This window comes from Phytophthora infestans, genomic scaffold (genome assembly GCF_000142945.1).
Source record: "Phytophthora infestans T30-4 supercont1.25 genomic scaffold, whole genome shotgun sequence".
NCBI classification, from domain to species: domain Eukaryota; phylum Oomycota; class Peronosporomycetes; order Peronosporales; family Peronosporaceae; genus Phytophthora; species Phytophthora infestans.
Window position 1 is genome coordinate 236,518 of NW_003303734.1, and position 20,648 is coordinate 257,165.

A 20,648-nucleotide genomic window follows, 5' to 3' on the forward strand; every position below is an offset into this window, starting at 1 on the left:
CTGCGGTGAGCAACGCTCAGCGACCACGTGCTGTCGAAGGTGTTAAGGAGAAATCATCAGGGCAATCAATCCGTGAAGACGAGAATGCAGGTTCTGCCCTAGGCGGGGAGGTTTCGACGCATCGTGAACATTCGCCTTGCCTGTGCCACAATTCTCCTTTGGTGCAGTCTTCCCAAATGATCTACATGCTAGTTCCGCTACAGATTGGGGCATCATTGCCGTTATGCACGGCTCAGCAACAGTCTATGATGCCGGCCTCTGTGGTGGTTGCACCAGGAAGTTTAGGTGGTGCTACTGCAGTCTCTCAAGTTCAGCATGTAATGCTACCGGTATCTCAAGTCCAGAATAACGTCACCTCATCCCAGCGCGCCTATGTTGTGTCTGCGCCACCAGCTCCAACAAGTACGTACTCGCCGCTTATTCTTTGAAGATCATCATGTAAGCGGCTACGTCAACTAACTGTGGAATGGCTTTGTTGCATTAGAGCAGGGTGGTGAAACTGACGCTGGCAATACGGTCAGTATTTGAGGCATGGGAGCTTACTACGTGTTCTTCGCGTGCTGTGATATGCTCTTACGATTTTTAAAGTACTACGAACACAATAATTCATAGGAATAAAAATTATTTTGATTCAAGGTGAATATTGTTCTACAGACGGTTTATCTAAAATTGACGTAAACTTGCACTTCATACAGGCAAACTTGCACATTTTTTTTTGCAGGAAAGAGCAAACCAAGCAGAGCTCTTACATACATGTAGTAAAACTCTATTTCGAGTTGAAAATCACATTTTCATTAATTGCCCAGCGATATTATGTATTCTTGCCGATACTGCAAATACAACGAGTCATAGCCCCGTTAATACGCAGACTCCAGTAGTTGATACAGTGCGAATGAACGCTTGTGGATGCACTGGTTACATTGTTTAAACTTTTTTTGTTTGGTGACGTTACATTGACGCCACTTAGTTAGACTAACGACTTCATAGTCTTATTTGAATCTTCACTCAATTTCCATGTCCTGTTCGTGTCGTAGCCCTTGTTTGCCAGCAGTCACGATCAACCCGAAGAGCTTAGTTTTACTTAAGTCCTTCGAAGTACAGCACTAGAATCTTGCTTCCACCCAGGTATGCGCAGCCATCATTACTGCAGCAATATTAAATTGCTTTATTGGAGTCCCTAAAACAAAGCATGTTAAAAAGCCTCGTTGCTGTCCAGAATCACAAGCTTTCTCACCTCTTGTAGTTCTCGGGGCGACAAAGTTGTCTTTTTCTATTGCGTTGCGCTACGAGCTGTTTTGGCGCCTCGAAAGCCATTTTTCGTAGTTTTCACCTTCCTATCATCTTGGTGTGATGGTGCTGTTGTGGGCTTGCGCCACCGCTTTCATTCTGTCTACCACCGACGAAGCAGCTAGCGTCGTTTGGGGACAGCTTTTAAACCACGCTGCTCCTCACTTCGGAAAATTGCTAATTGCTCGGGAGTAGCTGTGAGTCGTTCTAGTGTCAGCGGCTGTGTAATAACTATTAAATTTCGATGTGTTATACGTGAAAGGGCTACGTATGCAAACGAAATGTTTGGAATTGCATTAGAGTGAAAAACCACACACGAGCATGTAAGCCCTTGTACCTTATGCACTGTCATAGCATAAGCCAATCGAAGCGGAATTCCCCTTCGAACAACGCGAAGATCACTGGATGCCTTTCCCCAAGAAACGTCTTTTGGTGGTATTGGAACGATATTTGGTACTTCATCTAGTAGGGAAGGACCGATATACGGGTCCGTGACTTGAACGAGCACGATGGTAGATCGCTTCCCGACACAAAAAAGAAGTCATAAACGATCGCATTTGTACCATTGCACAGACCTGCAGCTTGGGCAATGTTGTAGGTAAGTGTTATAGGTGCACCAACACACAGTTTTAACCTGTTAGGCACCACTCTGTCATGATCAGCGTTAGCTGTTTGAGCGTCTGTTAGAAGTGCGCGAGCGGTTCCAGCAGGTATGTCTCGTTTTGTCGTTAAACGTTTTTGTTGAACGAAATGCTGCGAAGTTAAATGCACAATCGGTACATGAGCTGATACTATACTGTGATCGTTGGCGTCATTAACATCTATATTTTTGTATGCAATATGTTTGGCATTAGCCATCCACTTGGGTTTTCCAACAAATTGCACTGAACGGGAGTTGAAGAAATCAATGTCATCCTGGGTTGGCGATTTTTTACGTAGACGACGAAGAGCGCTAAACCAGTCAGGATCTAAAGCTCCTCTATTTTGACTAGTTAGCATACACACCGTTTCAATACTATCCCATATTTCTTTCCCACGTCGCTGAACCTGGTTTGAAATCTTTTGAAGGGGTGTTGATAGTGAAGTTGGGACAACGGGGTCTAATTGAGCAGAATCTCCAGTAAAGTACACATCTCTTCCACCAAAAAGCTCGTTTGAGTTGCTTGGCCATATTTCTCTCATTCTTTTATCAATCCAATATAACATGCCGCAGGATATCATGCTAAACTCATCAATAATAACTAGATGTACGTCTTTATATTCTTCCTGCAATCGTTTCAGCTTTGTTGGGCCCGTTTTCGAGTCCGTTAGAGATTTGTAGGGAATTGAGAATGAGGACTTTGAAAACGATGAAAATGAGAAAGCTGAGCACAGTGTCATTCCTTTTATGTTAAATGCAGCAGTTCCTTGATGAGCTAGGAGTAGTTCCCGTTTTGATTTCCGTCTCGTAGCTTTATGTTCACCAAATACGTTGTGCATGTCCTTCACTATATGGCGAATTAGCCAGCTTTTCCCAGAGCCACCTTCACCGTTTATAATCATTTGGAGAGGCTTACACTTAGATTTATCCAGCATACATGTAAACCGTCTTCTCGATTGTTCCATTGCAATTGCAAACGGAATCCACTGCGATTCAGCCATTTTTTCGGTATTAACTAGATTTTTGTTATCCGAAGTAGGGTATTGATAGTGCGATTTCAAATTTCCAGTTTGACAAAAGCTGGTTCCTAGTGATCGAGATTCTTTTTTCTTCTTCACCCATGGCTTTAGTGATCCATTCAAAAAGTCACGAGCTTTATCAATGATGGCAGACGTGTAGGTGTGTTTGGCTTTCCACTCCATCGGTTTATTTTGGTTTACTGAGGTTTCTACCGCACCCATCGGCTCTGGTTCTAGCATTTCTCCATCAGTATTCGATACAAACACATACTCAGACGGAGGCAGGGCAGTTATACTTGATTCGCTACGAGCGGATTTTATTAAATCTAATTGATACTGCCGAGCTAACTTGGCATTTGATTCGTGTTTCAACTCTGCATCCAGCAGCGAATTTTGAGCTTGAAAAAAGCGTGCTATTGCTTCATCATCGGTTGTGGGAAGCTCCTATAACTCCCGCCATGGAACATACAAAAATACTTCGGAGAAACAGAAAGTTGGGTTCGACGAATCGGGTCGTATCCAGGGTGTCTTTTGCACGACCGTGGCTTTCTTGCGTTTCTTGATCCACCCTTCACCGTTCATACACTCGTACAGATCATCGGAGGATGCTACTTTACGTATCGACTCAATCGTTTCGAAAGTCTCTAGAAATGTTGCTAAAGTCATAGCGTTAAAATGATCATTGTCCGGGCGATTCATGTACGCTTTCTTGATAGGCTCAATTCGAATAGTCTCGATCTCTGGTGTACTTGCTAAGGCAACAAGGTCGTCTAGGTTTGCGGCTCAACGCGATAGTAACGGGTACTGTGACGCATCACCTTGACTTTGGTGATTGAGCGGGATTTACTATGCATTGGTAGATTGCGAAGGAGAATGTATATAGCTTCCGGTGCACCAACCTCGCGAACCGCGAGAGTCGCATTTGCTACTCGCTTCAGAATCGAATGATAGGGAAGATTTGAGTCACTCCGTTGTATAGCTTTTGCAATCACTCGCCTGAAATCGAAGTGTATCTGGCTCTGCTTTGCTTACATACGCTCCTGCGTATTCAGCAGCTCCGTAGGAGTTTCCAATTAGTTGCAGGTCCATATTAGCACGCCAACACGAAAGGAGATGCGGTGAATAATTGTTAATAGTGGACACCTCACGTTGTAAGTGGATTTTCAAGGAAGGTGTGCCATCTGAACTCATTTTCGACTCAATTACAGTTCTAGGTTGTAAACTCTTGGGGAATCCAAAACGACATTCGTTGCCTTTCTTCCTACAAGTAGAACCTGCGTGGCATTCATGCTGCTGCACACGCTGAACAAGTCTGGCCAAATCACAATTCCACTCTTTGTTACCATAATGTAGTGGTCTTAAGGCCAGAATGTCACTTGTACTGGCAGTACAAGCAGAGCATGGGCACGAACTAAGCTCCGAGAGCGTCTTCGTTAGGACTGATATGTGTTTATCTACAGAATCAGCTAGTTCGGCTTGTCCATCATCCGTCTCTGATAGTTTTAAAACGTCAGGTGCATCTTTCACCCACAGCAAGCAATGTATGTGAGGAGAGCCTCGTTGCTGAAATTCTACACGCCAGAAGTGATCTACAATTTCGCCTAAAGGTTTAGACCTCCCGCATAAAATGTTATCGAAGAATGCTTGAAATCTTCTGTTAAAATGACGGGCACTAATGTCTGGGTTCTCATTTAGATACCTCCTTCGTTCATTAAACGAGAGCTGTCTGCACTCTTCCAGTGTCAATGCAGGATTGCATGCTCGAGCGAAATCTGGCCAAATCGTATCCGCTGCGCTCAGTGCTAAAAAGAAAGTAGGCCATTTCGTTGGCAATACTCGATTTCCTATCATTGACATTAGGTCTTCTCGTACGTTCGACCAGTATAGTCCACTACCTCTCACAACTTTAAAGTAAGGTTTTAAGGATTTCAAAACGTTCATAGCGGCACTAAGTTCTTCCTTTTCGTTACTGGAGCGGCTTTCTCCTTGTGTTCTTCCACAACCGGCTAATTCCATTGCCTCGGCACGTGTTTCAGAATAGCGAATTCGTCGAACTAAACCGTCAATTTGACGGCGTTGAATTAGATTCATGCAGAAGAATTTAAAATTGCCGTGGATAACATAGCGCCGGTCGTGCCACTTCATCAAGTGAGCACAATATTCGGCTAGATTGTACTCGTGATGTCTAGTTTCGAATTCCAGAGGGTGATAACCACCCAAACCGTCTGGAAATAAAGTAGGAAAGCAACATTGCATTAGTTGTTTCGTTTTGTACTCATCAATAGTATGAGTTCTACGGTGCATATTTTCAATCGGGATTTTAGTTTCTAAAGAATCGGCTCCTATCGAATTAAGAATATGATCCATTTCAGTTTGATCGTCTTGGTTCACTTCTAATTCAAATGACTCAGTCACATTTTCAAGAATATCCGTTTCATTTTCACTGCCATTCGAACTCGTAGTAGTAGTAGCTAAATGACTCTGTTTTCCCTCAGATTCACTCTCATTTCGGACACCGGAACAAGTTTGGCCAGTCATACAGTGAGTATCTGGATTAAGTTTTTGACAAACGTCGTCTTAACTCGGCCCCTCAACACCGTTGCTACTAGGCCCACAATTTTGCTTTTCCCTGTTTAGTTGGCTTACCGATCCTAGTAATTCGCTGACATCATCATCCGTGATGGGTATACTTGGTATTTCCTGGTTGATGTTTTGATCGAGTTCCCTAAGATTATCTTCTGAAATTTGAATGTGCTCATAAAGCGGGTTATTCGCTATCAGCCAGCACAAGGCGCGCCTCACCAAAACTGGCCGCACACGAAAATAGTTCGTTGTATTATCCGATTGTGATTTAAGTAACACAACTCCACATTCTTTCAGTGGTCGAGGAAGTTCTTTTACCATTTTAGCCGGCTCGTTCCAGTAGTTGACTGCATTTCCGCGAGTAAATTCTTGGCCATCTCTGTATTGATTTACGCACGTAGTGAAGGAAATACCTAGTCCAACCAGCCTTGACTCTATTCGATTCAATTCAGCCAGTTCAGTCGGAACTGTTCCGATCCTAAAGCCACTACTCCGGCAAAATTTTGGTGTTTTTCGTGTCGTCAGCGATCTATTACATCTATCACACAGCCATATCATTGTTTTATTGTTGCTACAGTCACCAGCTAGTAACCTGTCACGAACGCATTCATTAGAAGCATCGCCTACAAGCCCTTCGGGAACTATTTTTTATTCTCCTTCAGCGTTGCACAGAGGTGAAAAGAATATTGATTTGGGGTCGAATAGTTTTAACTTTGAATTATACGCATTCGCAACCTCTCCGCAACTTCCGCACACTCGAGTCAAGGGTGCGTCAATGGCGTCGAAGAAATCTGCAATAGTGAAATGACAAGAGTTAGTCACTGTCCGTAACAGTTTATACCAGTCTTGTTGCATACCTTTGTTGTCGTTCACATGATTGGCAGCCTCATTAGCATCAAGGAGACGGTCTTTACGCTTCCGACGCTTGCTCTGGGGGAGACTTTGAGAGTCTAAATTCCTCCGCTTTGTTTCTTCGTGCCGTGTTAATCGAGCATTCATTTGCTCAGTTTCTACCTCGTTGAGTCTTTCGGCGTGTTGATTAGGTGTGTGTTGTTGGGTGGTCCCTATACGAGTCGCGATTCGACGTATAACGCGTAGTGCTGCTTTGGCTTGCTTGGCCGCTTTCATAGCTCGCGTCTTCTTGGTAGCACGAACCATTGCGACTCAAATCGTTTAATGACTTGGAGTCAAATATTTCGACTCGAAATTAGGACAGGCTACTTCACCTGTGTTCGTTGAAGTAAATGTACGTTGATGCTCCAGATCGAAAAGTGCGTAGGGTACCACGGTACGCCCATGGTTCCATATTGATCTTATAGTCGTAAAAGATTTCATTTTTCAAGGGCGCATCTTCCTCCTTGTTTTCTTCCTTATTGTACATATTTAAACTACTCTACAGCAACAATAACATAAAATATCAGCAATGAAAAAAACTACATTTACTCCCAACCTCCAACTGCCCTTCAAAGTGCTCGTAAGCCGTAGTAACATACACGTTTTATTATATTATAAGCCCGTGTAAATTCGATCTACAATTAAATTTACCTCAGCAAATACGTCGATATGTAGCAGCTACGGCGGAAGTTAAAAATCAAATGCAAAAGCAGCAGTTGTACATTAACTAAAACAATACTAACGTTATTTCCTGAACTGGGTCAACTCACATGAATCCTGTGCAATTTGTAGATCCGCAAAAGCATTGCTTTTGATTCTAGAAAAAAAAACAGTTAGAGTTTCGAGTAGGGACCATTAAAAGCAGGCACTTAGCTTACCCGATCTCGTACAAACGCCCTTCCGTACTTGATGGTAATTTCTTCTCCCTTGTTAATAGCGGTGACGGAAAATATTCCACAACAGGTCTCACCACCGACCTCCCAGCGCTCCACAACACAATATGGCGAGCAACTATTGTTCGCAAATCGGGCGATTCCTCCAATGAAGCGTGCATCAATCACCTCATTTGTATTCACAGCTAAACCATACGTATGGGGGGAGCGCCGACTTTCCTACAAAGCATAGTACCAGAATTAGTAAAATCACAAACTACAACCACCTAAACGGTATCTTACCTTTTCTTCACGTTCCCGATACATCGCTCGACTTATCACCTCGCCTACGTACTGAGCTATCAACGTATCACGCTCGATTGGCATGTCCGCCATCAAAGAGATGCCTTTGCCAGGTAGGGACGCCAGCGATAGTTCTGCATGTCTGCCACGTTGCATTCGTTGGTTCCCACATTTGTAGTTTGATGCGCAGTGGCCTTCCACACACTCTGTTTGTGTCTATAAAATTCATTAGTCGCGTACTTGTCCAGGCAAACAAGTCAGAAATTGCCAATTTCACGCACAGCTTGATTTTCACAACCTGAAACACATGTCAAAGTCCAGTCAGCATGAGGCTGACACTTACAGTATGATATGTCCAGCTAGGCAAATATCAAAACGTATAGGAATTAGTACTCTAAGTTAAATGTAAAGTGTCATCTTTCACATTACCGTGGGTCTGTTACGAGGTCTACACACGTATACATTTTGCGCCACGTCTTCAAACTCCGCAAATGCTTGCAACACGGAACGTTTTCGGTACACCTAGTATTTATTGTCAGAAATTCTGGTCAATTGGGCTACAAACATTCACCACCTACTTGATATGGACCTTGCCTCACGCGCGTATGTTGGTTTTCACCCCCGCCTCGAAGAAAGAACTCGTCCAGCTTGAGCTGTTTCATTGCAGGACCCGTGGATCTGCCCTGACGTAATCCAAATCCTATATGACGGCTCTCATTCCAGTATAACTGCTCTTTTGATCCCTCACATTCTAGATCTGGTGCCACCCCTTTGGAGCTGCTACCAGGATCTTTGTGAGCAAATTTTAAATCTATTGGCGCTTTATCACACCTAAAACTACTACTTCAATTTCAATTCGAACATCGCATATCATCACAGCGAATACCAAAGTAAACTATTTTTTTGTATTCATTACACTCGTTTTGTGGCTAAAAGTTGCTTTCTATTTGGTGGTTATTGTGCTATTATTCATTACACTACGAACCTATGAAGGCAAATTAGTTTGTAAATGCTAATCGCAGCTCTCAATACAACAACTTTGCCAATTTTCACGAAATATAAAATTGGGCAGTTGCTACTGCACGTTTCGCACCTGGCTGTTGTTCAGGTGTGGCGCTTGCTGCGCTTCGCCACTGTTGGATGATTTTCCTCGCTCTTGCTCTCCGATGCCATCACCACATCATTGTCAGTCGGGATGGCACTCATCGCACTCGTGTTGTCTTCCGCTTCGTAAGCCTTGGTTTTTAAGTGTTGTGGTGAGATCTCACAGGCCACCTTGCGTTTTTTCAGTGGTGGTTCGACCTCGAAAATCTTGTACTTGTTACCGAGCTCGTACTGAACGCTCCCCTTTGCAATATCAGCATAGAAACCAACGCCATCGGCATGGGAAAATTTGTACACGGCACCAGGTTCAAACTTAATATTGCGCTTGCCATTGACACACTTCGTCGGTTTGGCATCCCACACCGTCACTTGAACCAGATACGGTTTGCGCTTCAGAGGTGTCAAGTCGGTTAGGGCATTTGCTGTCGGCTCGAACACTTCCCGTTGCGCGGCGTCGACCAGCGTAACACGAGTTCCATGGTCACCGCGAAGTCGTTCCGATTGAAGGCAGCACAGGCTGAGCGTAACGCTTACATCAGCAGTTGGGTGCGACGCCAAAATGAATTCTCTAAACTTCGCCACAGTTGAGAATTGATTCAACGTTTCTTCTTCCTTCTGCTTTAGGACGTCGTTCTTGATAGCTTCTAGCAGATTCATAGTTGTATGTGGTGAAATTGTGCGATGGCGTTGCTTCGTCGCTAGCAAAACTAAAAGTGAGCACTGCCAGCACGAATCATCCGTCCCATTCAAGATACCCACGTCCTACTGCCATTGTACGCGGCGGATAAGGTAAAATAATGCTATATTCGAACAAACCAAAAGGGTGACTATAATTAATTTGCAAACAAACTCTTTCATTGTGATATTACACACATTTCCTCCTCGCCAATTCCTTTAGTTCTGTAAACCACTCTGGCTTGAAGTCTACGAGCAACTTCACAAATTCTGACAAAAAAATTCTCGTAATTTTTAAAGCATTCCCGCACCAAATATTACTGGAATTTTGGCTCGATCGTTCGAAGCGAAACGTCAACGTATCCAAGAGATGTGATACAACTTCGTTTAGCCATTGCATCTTCAACAAATCTATTAGCTGATTCATTAGCGAACTTATCCGAAGAAATGCTATTCAAAACGCCATCACTATCACTACCGCTTCTTCCATTATCTTAGACTTTATTTGTGTAGCCCACTTGCATGACACTGCCCAGTACTCGATGTCCATCGTCATTGCCTAGCACAGATACCATACATACGAGATCACTGCATTATTAATGAATTTGAAGTTGGGGCATTAATTATGAGTCCATATTACATTTTGCGACTCCTTCTAGATCTACCAGCCAAACTTCAACCGACAGCACCGTCCTGCCACACCGCACGCATCCTCACCAACGTTTCTAGATATACAGTCACCTTCACTTGATCCACGTAATGGTTTCCAGCTCCAAACCTGGTACATTGTGTCTATTTGCCAATTTTACACCGTTTACATTTATTTTGACGCCCCTAATCTATCTAGTTTGTTAGTACGATGCCTTCCTACATTTTTATAGTAAAATTGAGTTTAATTCCTACTCATTAGCCTTCAAACCCTGCGCGCATTCTAGTTATTGAACCATCAACGTATCCAAGAGATGCGATACGACTTCATTTAGCCATTGATTCCGCTCCTGCAACTTCAACATATCCATTAGCTGATTTACCAACGAACGTATCCGAAGAAGTCATTAGCCTCCAAATCCTGCACGATTATATAGTTATATATATATTTTTAATTTTGATCTACTTCATATATTCCATATCTACAATTTCATGCTACAACTGTGCTTACTTCCTCCCACACTCATGTCTACAGTAGCTCCAATTAGTATTAATTAAATTCATAGTATTTCGTTGCAACAACTCTGTTATATTATCCTTTAACTGAAAAGAAGAATACCATATAGTAATTGCTGATGCACCAGCAACATGGTCTGATCGTTTCCCCGAGTCTTCATCATTAACGCCATCACGCTGTTGCTGTCGGTCAAGTTGATTCTTGTAGCTGCTGTATGACCCTCACCAAGACGTGCGCTTTTTGAGGGGAGGCGCAATCTCTCTGATCTTATCCAAGTTGCCATACTCGTACTGAATACTGCCCTTCGCGATGCCATCGTACAATCCGACATACTCGACTTGATTAAGAACGTACATAGCTCCAACGTGAAACACAATGTTTGAATCGCCAGCGAAAGCGTTCGACATCTTTGAATCCCAAACAGTCACCTGCACCACATCGCGTTTGTCTTGATAGCCTATACAATCATCAACTGCCTTCAAGGCTGTGTTGACTTCCACACATCTCCTTCCGTCGACCAAGACTACACGAGTAGCGTTAGTACCTTCAAGACGCTCCACGTGAAGGCAACACATTCTCAGTGTCACGCAGATATCAACTGCAGGGTGTGTCATTGTGATGAATTCACGAAAGTCTCTTACGCTTGAAAACATGTTGACAGCTTCCTCTTCCATTTGTTTCAAAACGGCCCCGCGAATGGAATCCAAGAAATCCATTGTGACTTGATACAGCAAAATCAAAAGTGACAGACGCAAATCCGAAAGTTAAATAAGCCAACTTCAACCCCAGTAAGGAAACTGTTCACAGCAGTATTACTTTTGCATGTCATATTTTATTCATATCGACTAGAGAGCCCAGCAAACGGTGGGTAATTGAGGGAGTACTCTTAAATAGTTGGTAAGTTGTTCCAGGCTCTGCTCGAAGCCCAGAGAGATATTAAAGTGGTGCACCATACTGCGTGAAAAGGCGTAGCGCTTGGCCAGATCCACTTTGTGTAGCGATAGGAGAATAGGCACCAGCAACTTCCCACGGTCCTCTGCGAAAGCCAATTGATCAGCAAGAAGGTCGCAATTTGCAGACAGCGGAGACAACAGCACTAAGACGACAGAGCAGGCGAGAATGGCATCTTTTGCAGCCAATTGCCGCGTTTGAACAGGTAAAGGAGCCACTGGTTGCTCAATGCAGCTCAAATCTGCGCCGAAGCCGCCGCTTTGAACATCGCTGTTCACAGTATCTTGCGGCCGATGCGCATATTGTACCGCAGGAACTGTTTGATCCACAACACAGCGTATTCCCTGCTTGAGCAACGATTTCTGGAGGCGTAGACACAATGAGCGGTGGATATCACCATGCGCAATAAAGACGAAAGAGTCTGTACCGGATGTGAACGCGAGAGACGAAGCCAATGAGTCAATCCGTCGTAATGGCCGAATAAGTGGCACGTTCAGTGGCCCTCTGGGAAGCTGATCGCTGCATTCGACGTGTCGATTTCTTCACACTCGCTTTGCTTATCATGATCCGTAGACATTCCACACAATGCTCTGTATTCTTCCTCCGGATAACACTCACTCTCGTTGCGACGGCTTCCATGGCGTGACGCGTCTCCGCTAACAGTAGCATCAGTCTCATGACCAGGAAGTTGTGCTTGTTGCTGCTGCTGCAACTGGCGCCGAGCTAGTCGTGCACAATGCTCCTCGATTTGATCTTGAATACCGTCCAGTAGCATCCTTAAGCAGTGGCAAAAGGCCTCGTCATTGTAGTTCGGAGCTAACTCGAGGTTGCTTAAGACGCACTTGCCCACCATATTGACCACCACGTTCGTAGTATCATCTTCACTGTACACTTCCCCCTCATGTGAGTCAGTGTCAACTGTATATGAGCTATTCCTCGCCATCCGCTGCAGATCAGCATCATCTCCTGTAGAACTTACACCGTTATTGTGCTTAACTGCCGATCGAAAGTCAATCACTTGGCGGGTCCACAGGTAAACTTGTAGCTCTTCAGATATCTCCATATCCTCGCATTGTATAGCCACGACAGAAATGTCTGCATTTTGGCAAAAGCGAGTTCTTTCATGCACCATTGTGACTGTGGGTAGTCTTTCGTGAGTACAGCTAATACAAGAGCACTGCTATGGATCCCGCGAGCAATCTCTTGACGCCAGACGGAGCCATCAGTGATCCCAGTAGGTCCCATAGTGTCGATCCAAGTTGTCACTCGGTGGCGCTCTAACGAGTCTCGAATCTTCCGTGCTAACGGTGCGTGAGCATGACTGTAGCTGATCATAAAGTCGCGCTGACCTGCCTCCTTCTTCGCAGCGAAGCGTAGTGCTGGCGAACGTGCGCAGTCGATCGCACGTTGACCGAGCAGATTGACTGCTGTTAAACTTAGGCCAGCACGAACGAAAAGAACCGCTGCAGTTTGATTGCGTCGCCGAAGCGCAACATGGAGAGCAGAATCGCCATTGCTTGTACGTGTAGCGTGCAGATCGACTTCATCTTCCAACAGCAGCTGGAAAATACGGGGGTCAAGTCCACGCGCTAACGATCTCTGGCCGCTCAGCACCGCCTCCATTCCCCCATCCTCGCTTCTCGACCCATGTCCGTGCGAAGGCGATCGTTTTGAGACTCGCGGGCGACCTCCAGAGCAACCTTAGCGGCTTCGATAGCGCAGAGCGAACACGAATCGCTGCTTAGAACCACGCTCCCACGCCCCTATCCTATTTCAGTACAGAAAAACAGTGCATTCTGAACGTGTAGCCATGACTTTTTACAGAGTTCTTACGGCTCTGTATCCCTTCCAATATATCAGTTTTGATGCCCTTTATGACTAAATAGGACTGTCCCTCGACGTTAATCGTTACCAGCGTAACGGTTCGCATGGGTACGCGCCGTAAGGCCGTGAGCGTAAAACGTTCCTAAAACTTCCTTGAACAGCGCAATCCTTTGGCGCCTGATACAAAGCGACTCTTCATACAGAGCATAAAAATAACTCCTCTTTTTAGTGACTGTTAATACTACAAAAGAGGTCACTACCGCGCTTTTCTATTTTTCTTCCCCGTCACTCCCTTTCAAGGGTTCTTATACACAAGTATTTTTCGCCAAAAATGGTCCCTAGGCGGTTTGATTATAAATGTCTACCCTAACCCTTTTCTAATACTTCGTAAATACTCCTGTAAAAAGAGTAGTTGTCTTACTAATTCGTTTCATTATAGGGGGGCTTTGCCCCAATAACTAGGGACGGGATCATTATATTATGTACTAGCGACTGCCAAGCGTAACGGTACAACACTCGATCGACGAGTGACTCCAGCATCTTGTCTTGTCCAGCTAACGGTGTCGGCAAGCCTTGGGTCAAAGCACAGTTTTTGACCAAATAATACGCTCACAAATTATTCGAATCCGTAGGCAACGCTGCAGCAGCGCGCAGCATTGAGTGTAGTTAGATGATTAAACCGCAACAAATTAAATCATGACCACAAATTATCCAAACTGAGCGTCCTTACCCGGAAAAAAAACTAGTGGGTATGGAGTAAAAAAGAGGTAAGGAGTAAATAAACAATGAAAATGAGCCTCGTTAATTGTCCCTGATAGTACTGTTTTATTTCTGATGATCGTGACGATCGTGAATAAATTGAATCACGAGAAACCTATAAATAGGCCTAATTTGACACCGTTTGGAAGCGCATCTAAAAAACCTACATGCTCATAAAGCCGTACCTGGTGCCTTCCATGGACACTTGCCCCTGCAAAATCCAGGATATCGATCAATCCCAATCGGTCGATTTGACTACCGTAGCTCGATTTGTATTTTTTGTGTACCTCGATTTGAAAAAAAAAACACTTCTGCCTTTTCTTATATTTTACTGTGTAAGAGTGAGTTGGGATCGAAGAAATACTCTGAGAAATTTTCAAAGAGCTTAGATAGTGTTTATTGCGGAATGTAAAACGCTTCCGAAAAGGCGATCCAAGGCGTAGCTCGATAAAAGAGGGTTCCCACTTGTAAGTCTTACAACCACCACAAAAGAAAAGGTTTCCTAGCAGTGCTGTCATGGTCTTCGGCTAGAGGAAGGACTCGCTATTCTGGACGACTGCCTACGGCAATTTAGCGAGCGGCGTAAGAAGAGTGTCAAGCTCGACCAGTCTCGTTCTCCGTCGCCGACTACCTCGTCCCTAGTATAAAGTGGAACAAAGGAGTTCAGACAGTGGTACGCTGACTCCGTTTACGAACGACAGCTAGAGGTACTGGTGTTGGTAGGAGGTACTTTGGCAAGGTAGAGAGCTGGTGAGAGAGCTCTCAGTCGTGAATTTCCTTCTTTTACGAGAAGTGCTCAAGAAAAACAAATAAGAAACAAGTATATTTTACACATCTAATACGTCTAAGTTCCTACGTCGGCTTTCACAAGATACACGACCCCGACAAGAGAAGGAGACCGCGACAATTTGGTGGAGAAGCAGGGTATCTTCTAGCCAATTTTCGTAGGAACGTAATAGAGAAGAAGCGGAGAGAGCCGCTTGGAATACCTTCGCGTCGAAGTACTCGAGCGAAAATGCAGGGGAGCCGGGACGAAATGAGCTCCCTAAACTGGAACGATCCAATAGGGGACGAAGAGCAGCGCCTCGCACGGATCCTGGCGGATGCTGACGAGGACCAGATCGCTGATGCCCCAGTTGAGGAAGGCGAAGGCGGCGAAGTGGATCCCCGAACGCACGGTGAATCCGGAGAGACGGCTGAGGTCCGAACGGAACGAGCGGTTGAAGGGCTGAGGGAACGAGCGGCCCAGGAGGACGACGAAAGCTTGTTTGGAGCGTCACCACGAGCAGAGGAGAACCGAAGAATGTTCATGACGATGTTGGGGACACCCCAGGGCAGAGCCAGCTTCCAAGCGTTCCTCGGGACGCTAGCGGATCGACCGACTCCCAGAGAGGAGCAGGCGCGGTCACGAGGGCAAGAGAGACCGAGATGACGAGTTCTGGAACGCGAAGGGGAGTGTCGTTCTCGCTGGATCCGTCCCGACCGTCGCTTACTCACGTGGACGAGACTGGGCGGGAGGCGCCCTCGGCGACGACAGCTGAGTACCCGCAGGAGGAGGACGAAGGAGGACTGTATGAGAGCGACGTTCCTGCATCTTGGTCGCGCTTTCGAAGTACGACTGACTTGCAAGCTGAACCGGTGAGCGGAGTGGGACATCACTGGGCGTCCAGTGCGACTTCGCAAGCTCCAACCACGACGGTACACCGTGGAACGACGCCTGCTAGTCAAAGAGCGACGCCTATGAACCGAGTGACGATGCCCGCGAGTCATGGAACGAACCCTGATAGGGACGGAACGACGCCTACGAGCTAAAGGACGGCGACGGTGGACCCGGCTCTTCAAGCCTTTATCGTCAACACCATCGGCCAGGCCATGCAGCAAATGGCTATGTCAATTGTGTCCGTAGGGGCTCAACCCACTTCGTCGAAAGACTAAGGGTCAAGAACGGTGCAGGCCTCGCCTCCTTACTCAATGAACGAGCTGGATCGGCTGATGGAGTCCCCGAGGAGTGGAACCCGTAGTCCCGGGAGAGGAGAAACCGTGTATCGATCTAACCCTGAAGCTCGAACCGGCGGACCCTCGGCTCCCATCCCTTTGTATGAGGAGGCTTCCGACCGAGCGCCCAGAACGTATGAAGGTAGTGGAGCGTATGGCTCGCCGAGACAATATTCGTCCTCGAATCCGTTTGGTCCGATGTTACCGCCGGGTAGGAACCCGATTGAGATGCCTCCTACTTACCCGTCCACGCCTATGACTACGCCTTCAATGCAGGCCGGGACGAGACCGGAGAGGACGCTGAATTGGGGAACGAAGCCGACCGACGAAAGATCGTTCCATGGTCACGAAGGAGACCCGAGACTCAGTGGAAACGTGGGGTTTGACCAAGAACGATACCCGAGATATGCGATGCCTCACCCAACTGCTCCCATGGCCCAACATGCGGGACGTGCGCCGCATGACTATGGCCGAGGGCTCGCTCCGATGGTGGAAATCCCAAACGAATTGAGGAACGCAGTCAAAGTGATCGTTCCGCTTTATTCGGACACGGCCTCGAGTGAACGAGCTGCGGCGTTTTGGCGTTCGTTCGAGAAGTGCACGATGGGCATGGACGACCAGCTGCGCTTGACGGCTTTCGAACAGTGCCTGAAAGGAAAAAAGGGACAAGAATGGTGGTACAACTCGAGGATCCATAACTTTGAATCGCTTCGCTCCCGATTTCAAAACCGGTTCGTTTGCCTGACTCCGGCCCAAACCTGGACCCGCCTGAAGACGGCTGCTAGGAAACGAGGTGAGTCGGCCGAAGAATGGGGCGATCGACTTGAGACGATATGCGACGCGCTGAATTTACCCGAACCCCGCATGAGGTACGAGCTCTTCCTTGAAGGAATAAGGAACAAGCAGATGCGAGCGGTGCTGAACGGTAACATGATTGGGTCTATTGAGCAAGCCTGTCGTATTCTGTTGTTCAAGAAGCTTCACCTGCCTATCGAAGAAGACGATGAGTTTCCAGAGGATGGAATGAAACCTCTGGGCACGAAGAATGTACCCTCGACGGAGTTACAGGTGCTTCAAGAGCTGCAACAGCTAAATCGGAACGTGCAAAAACATTCTGGAACGAGCGAGGGGTACATAGGCGCAGTGGCTTCGAACGATCCGAAACCGACTAGTCCTTCCAATGGCGGAGTGAGTGCTGAACTGAGGCCTCCCAACATTCATATGGGCCCCGATACTCGTACCGCAGAAGGAGAAGTGGTGTGCGGACGCTGCGAACGAAAAGGGTGTGGTCGAGAGACGTCCCCTCGTGCGAGGGGCCTGTGTAATCGCTGTCATCAATTTGGTCACTACTCCATGGAGTGTAGGTGGCCTTGGAGAACGAGTGGAAATCGATTTGGAGATCGTCGGACTGCGGAGTGTTTCTTCTGTCGACAGCCGGGTCATGGTGTGACCAACTGTCCCGAGATCGAGAAACTACGTAGTCTCTCGAGGAATGCCGAAGCAAGTGGAACGACGACTGCTCTAGGTTCGGCTACACCGACTGGAATGTCCCGACAATGAAGGGGGCAAGAGGGAGGGGAAAGAAGTGTCACTCTTTCCTCTTGCCAGGTTGGCGACACAAAAGGAGATGAAGGTTCACAGCTAAGTGGATTTGGTGGACCTGAGAGGGCTCCCGAGGTTGGTGTGAATACTGGAGTAAACGCTCGGAACGTTCCCGTTGCGAGCGTGACGATTGAAAATGCAGATGTTGTGATTGGAGCGAGCAGTCTAACGGAACAGACTGGCTCTAGGTACGAAGGAGAAGAGGAAGTCTCTACGAAGGGACCGGAAGTAGAAGAAGAACGAGAAGGAGGAGCAACGGAAAGCTCCTCAATGACGAGGAAGCGTGAAAGTGGAACGAAGGATCGTTCCAATTGGGCACAGGACGTCGATCAAGGGACAACGGAACGTCCCGAGCACCTCCTTCAACCGATTTAGGGCAACGACATCTGGGACGGGTCCGTCTATTTTAGAAGCTTTTGGTTTGTCGCGCAATTTGTCACGGATGGTAGAAGCCTCTGTCCGGAAATAGGAACGAGCCCAGGTCACCGCTCGATTTAGGAACGAAGGAGTCGTCGTTTCACCTACTTTCGCTAGTTGGTCTCGGAGAGACTCCTCGTCCAACACGTTTCCTTCGGTCTTGTCTCGCAGCGGGGGGACATCAGTCCTTATTTCGCTTCCTTCCGCCGGATCAGTTTCACTCCTCCCACTTTTGCCGTATTCGTCTCTTTCCAGTGTGAGCATGTCATACACTCTCTTACGAATTTCGGAACGCCACCTACAAGGTAACGGCACTCCTTCTTCGGCTCCGTCTTTTACAGTAGGGGACTCGTCAAATCCGACGCAGACGTTCCGTATAAACTCACTGTCAGCGGAGTCGTCCTCCGAAGCACTGTCACCGTTTTCTTATTGGGTGATAGCGCCGACGGGTGACGCAGTCTCCGTCGTTCCCGTTTCGTCCTTAAAGTTTCGATTAGCACGCCTGGCCGCTGCAGAATTCTCCAGTGTCCTCTCGTACCAATCTAGCCAGTACTCTGGCTCCCTCAATTCTCCCGTAGAGACTTCCCGTGTGCGCTCTAGCACTTCTTCCGATATTCCCAGCTGCTCACTCAGTTCTGCAAGTGACGGCTTTTCTTGCTTGCTAGCGTTCTGTGTTACTCGTGACTGAATCTTCTCGTCGTCCAACGGAAACAGTCGCTCTTCCAGCTCCTTGTCGTACTCCTCGGGTTCACTCTTCACTATCGGATCGTCACCGCGCTCGAGCATATCAAGCTCCTCGTCGGTAAACAGACGATCATAGTCGTTTGATGAGTCCGTCGCCTTGGTACGTTCCGTATTTAGTTCAGCTTCATGAACTTTAACGCTCTCCTCAGGAGCATCCACTACTCCGATCACGGCCGCAAATAGGTTAGTTCTGACGCCTACCACGTCTTCCGTCTTTGTCTCGAAGTGCCTGCTCAGCCCCGTGTATACCTTGTCGGGACAACTCGTCCGCTTCCGCTTTTTCCGTCGCACTCTTCCTGGGTCTTCAACGCATCACGTTTGGACTTCCAATCCAAGCGCTGGACCAGGAGAGGCTGAAAAAAGCCGATGAACAATCCGACATCTATGCCATCTACGCGCGAAGGGCTCCGCGGCCGCGAAGGTCGCCGGGATTGCGAGCAGTGAGTGAGGACGATGCCTCTCAGGAAGGGGCAGGAGTTGTGCCGGAAGGAAAGCGCGTCATTTGTAGTGTGGGAGGGCTGAAGGCTGTAACCGGTGGCTTCATCGACTGTTGCCCTTCTGAGATGTTGGCTGACACGGGCGCTGTGGCGAGTCTCGTGAACAGGCGAGTGCTGAAACGGCTTGGTCGAGCGTCAGAACCCCTCAAGCCCTACACTGGAAGCCTAGACAGCGTTTCGGGACATGAAATACGAGTACGTGGCGTGTTCGAACTCCCAATAACACTTGGAACGATCGATAGGACTCTTCCGTTTGTGGTAGTCGACCATTTGTTCGTGGATGCCATTTTGGGAACGGACTCGTTGCGCTCGTTCCGAGCCGTAATGGATCTCGAAGACCAAACGATGACACTGAAAGGAACGGGAGATGTGATCCCGTTGGGGATCTCGAGAGTGGAGGAGACTTATGCAGTCACGACGACTTCAGCAGTTCGCTTGAAGCCGGGTCACTTAGCGCTGGTCAAGTCTAAAATTCGTGGAACGATGAAAGATCGCTCCACAGTTCTGGTAGAAGGCATTCCAGGGACCGATGAGAACCTGAGAGTGGCCCGGACTCTGTGCACCGTGAGGAATGGGATGGCCTTAGTGGAAGTCTGTAACGCGTCCACAGAAGAAGTTGAAATTCCGTCGGGTGCATACGTGGCAACTGTAACTCTCGTTCCTCAATCTGCTTTTGGAACAAAGGTTCGAAGTGGAACGACGAATGAAGTAAGCGCAGCGATAAGTGCCGCTGGCAACAACGAAGAAACGGGAGTGGGACCCGCTGACTTTGAAATAGCCACCGCAATGCAGAACGAAGAAGACGACGATTTTGAAGTGGATTTCCAAGGTTCGTCGCTGGGAGCGGAACAGAGAAGGCTATTTGCCGAGATGCTAGGTGGTCTGAAGGATTTATTCGTAGAGACGTCCAAGAAATCGGGGCGTACGGACCTTTCGAAGTTCAGCATCGATACGGGAACGAGCGTGCCGATCAAGCAGCCGCCCTATCGAGTCTCGAAGTTAAGGTGACGGTGTTGAAGATGTCACCGCACCACTTGATGAAGAACGAGGTCCTTATGCGTCTCGTGCACTTAGGGGCTCGTGCTGGTCCTGCGCGGACAGTGACAGTTCCTGTCGTTCCTTTACCGTTTATCGAGACGGCTCTACATTATGGTCACGCTGACATATTCTCTGCTCATTTGGGGAAAGACGAAGACATTGGACAAAGTGAGGCGCCATGCCTACTGGCACGGATGGCGAAAGGACGTGGTCGAATATGTGAAAGAATGTGCCCTTTGTAGTGGTGGCAAGGGTCGAAAACCCAGGAGAGCCGGTCTA

At 47.2% G+C, this 20,648-nt stretch overlaps 1 protein-coding gene across 1 annotated transcript; it reads right to left on the reverse strand.

Annotated features, from left to right (window-relative positions):
• Window positions 1-7,292: 7,292 nt before the first annotated feature.
• PITG_12923 (SET domain-containing protein, putative) lies at window positions 7,293-7,754 on the reverse strand (the record flags this gene model as incomplete). Its single annotated transcript, XM_002900433.1, has 2 exons — window positions 7,293-7,501; window positions 7,610-7,754. The coding sequence occupies 2 exons, from the start codon at window positions 7,752-7,754 to the stop codon at window positions 7,293-7,295; spliced, it is 354 nt and encodes a 117-aa protein (XP_002900479.1).
• Between the last annotated feature and the right edge of the window lie 12,894 nt (window positions 7,755-20,648).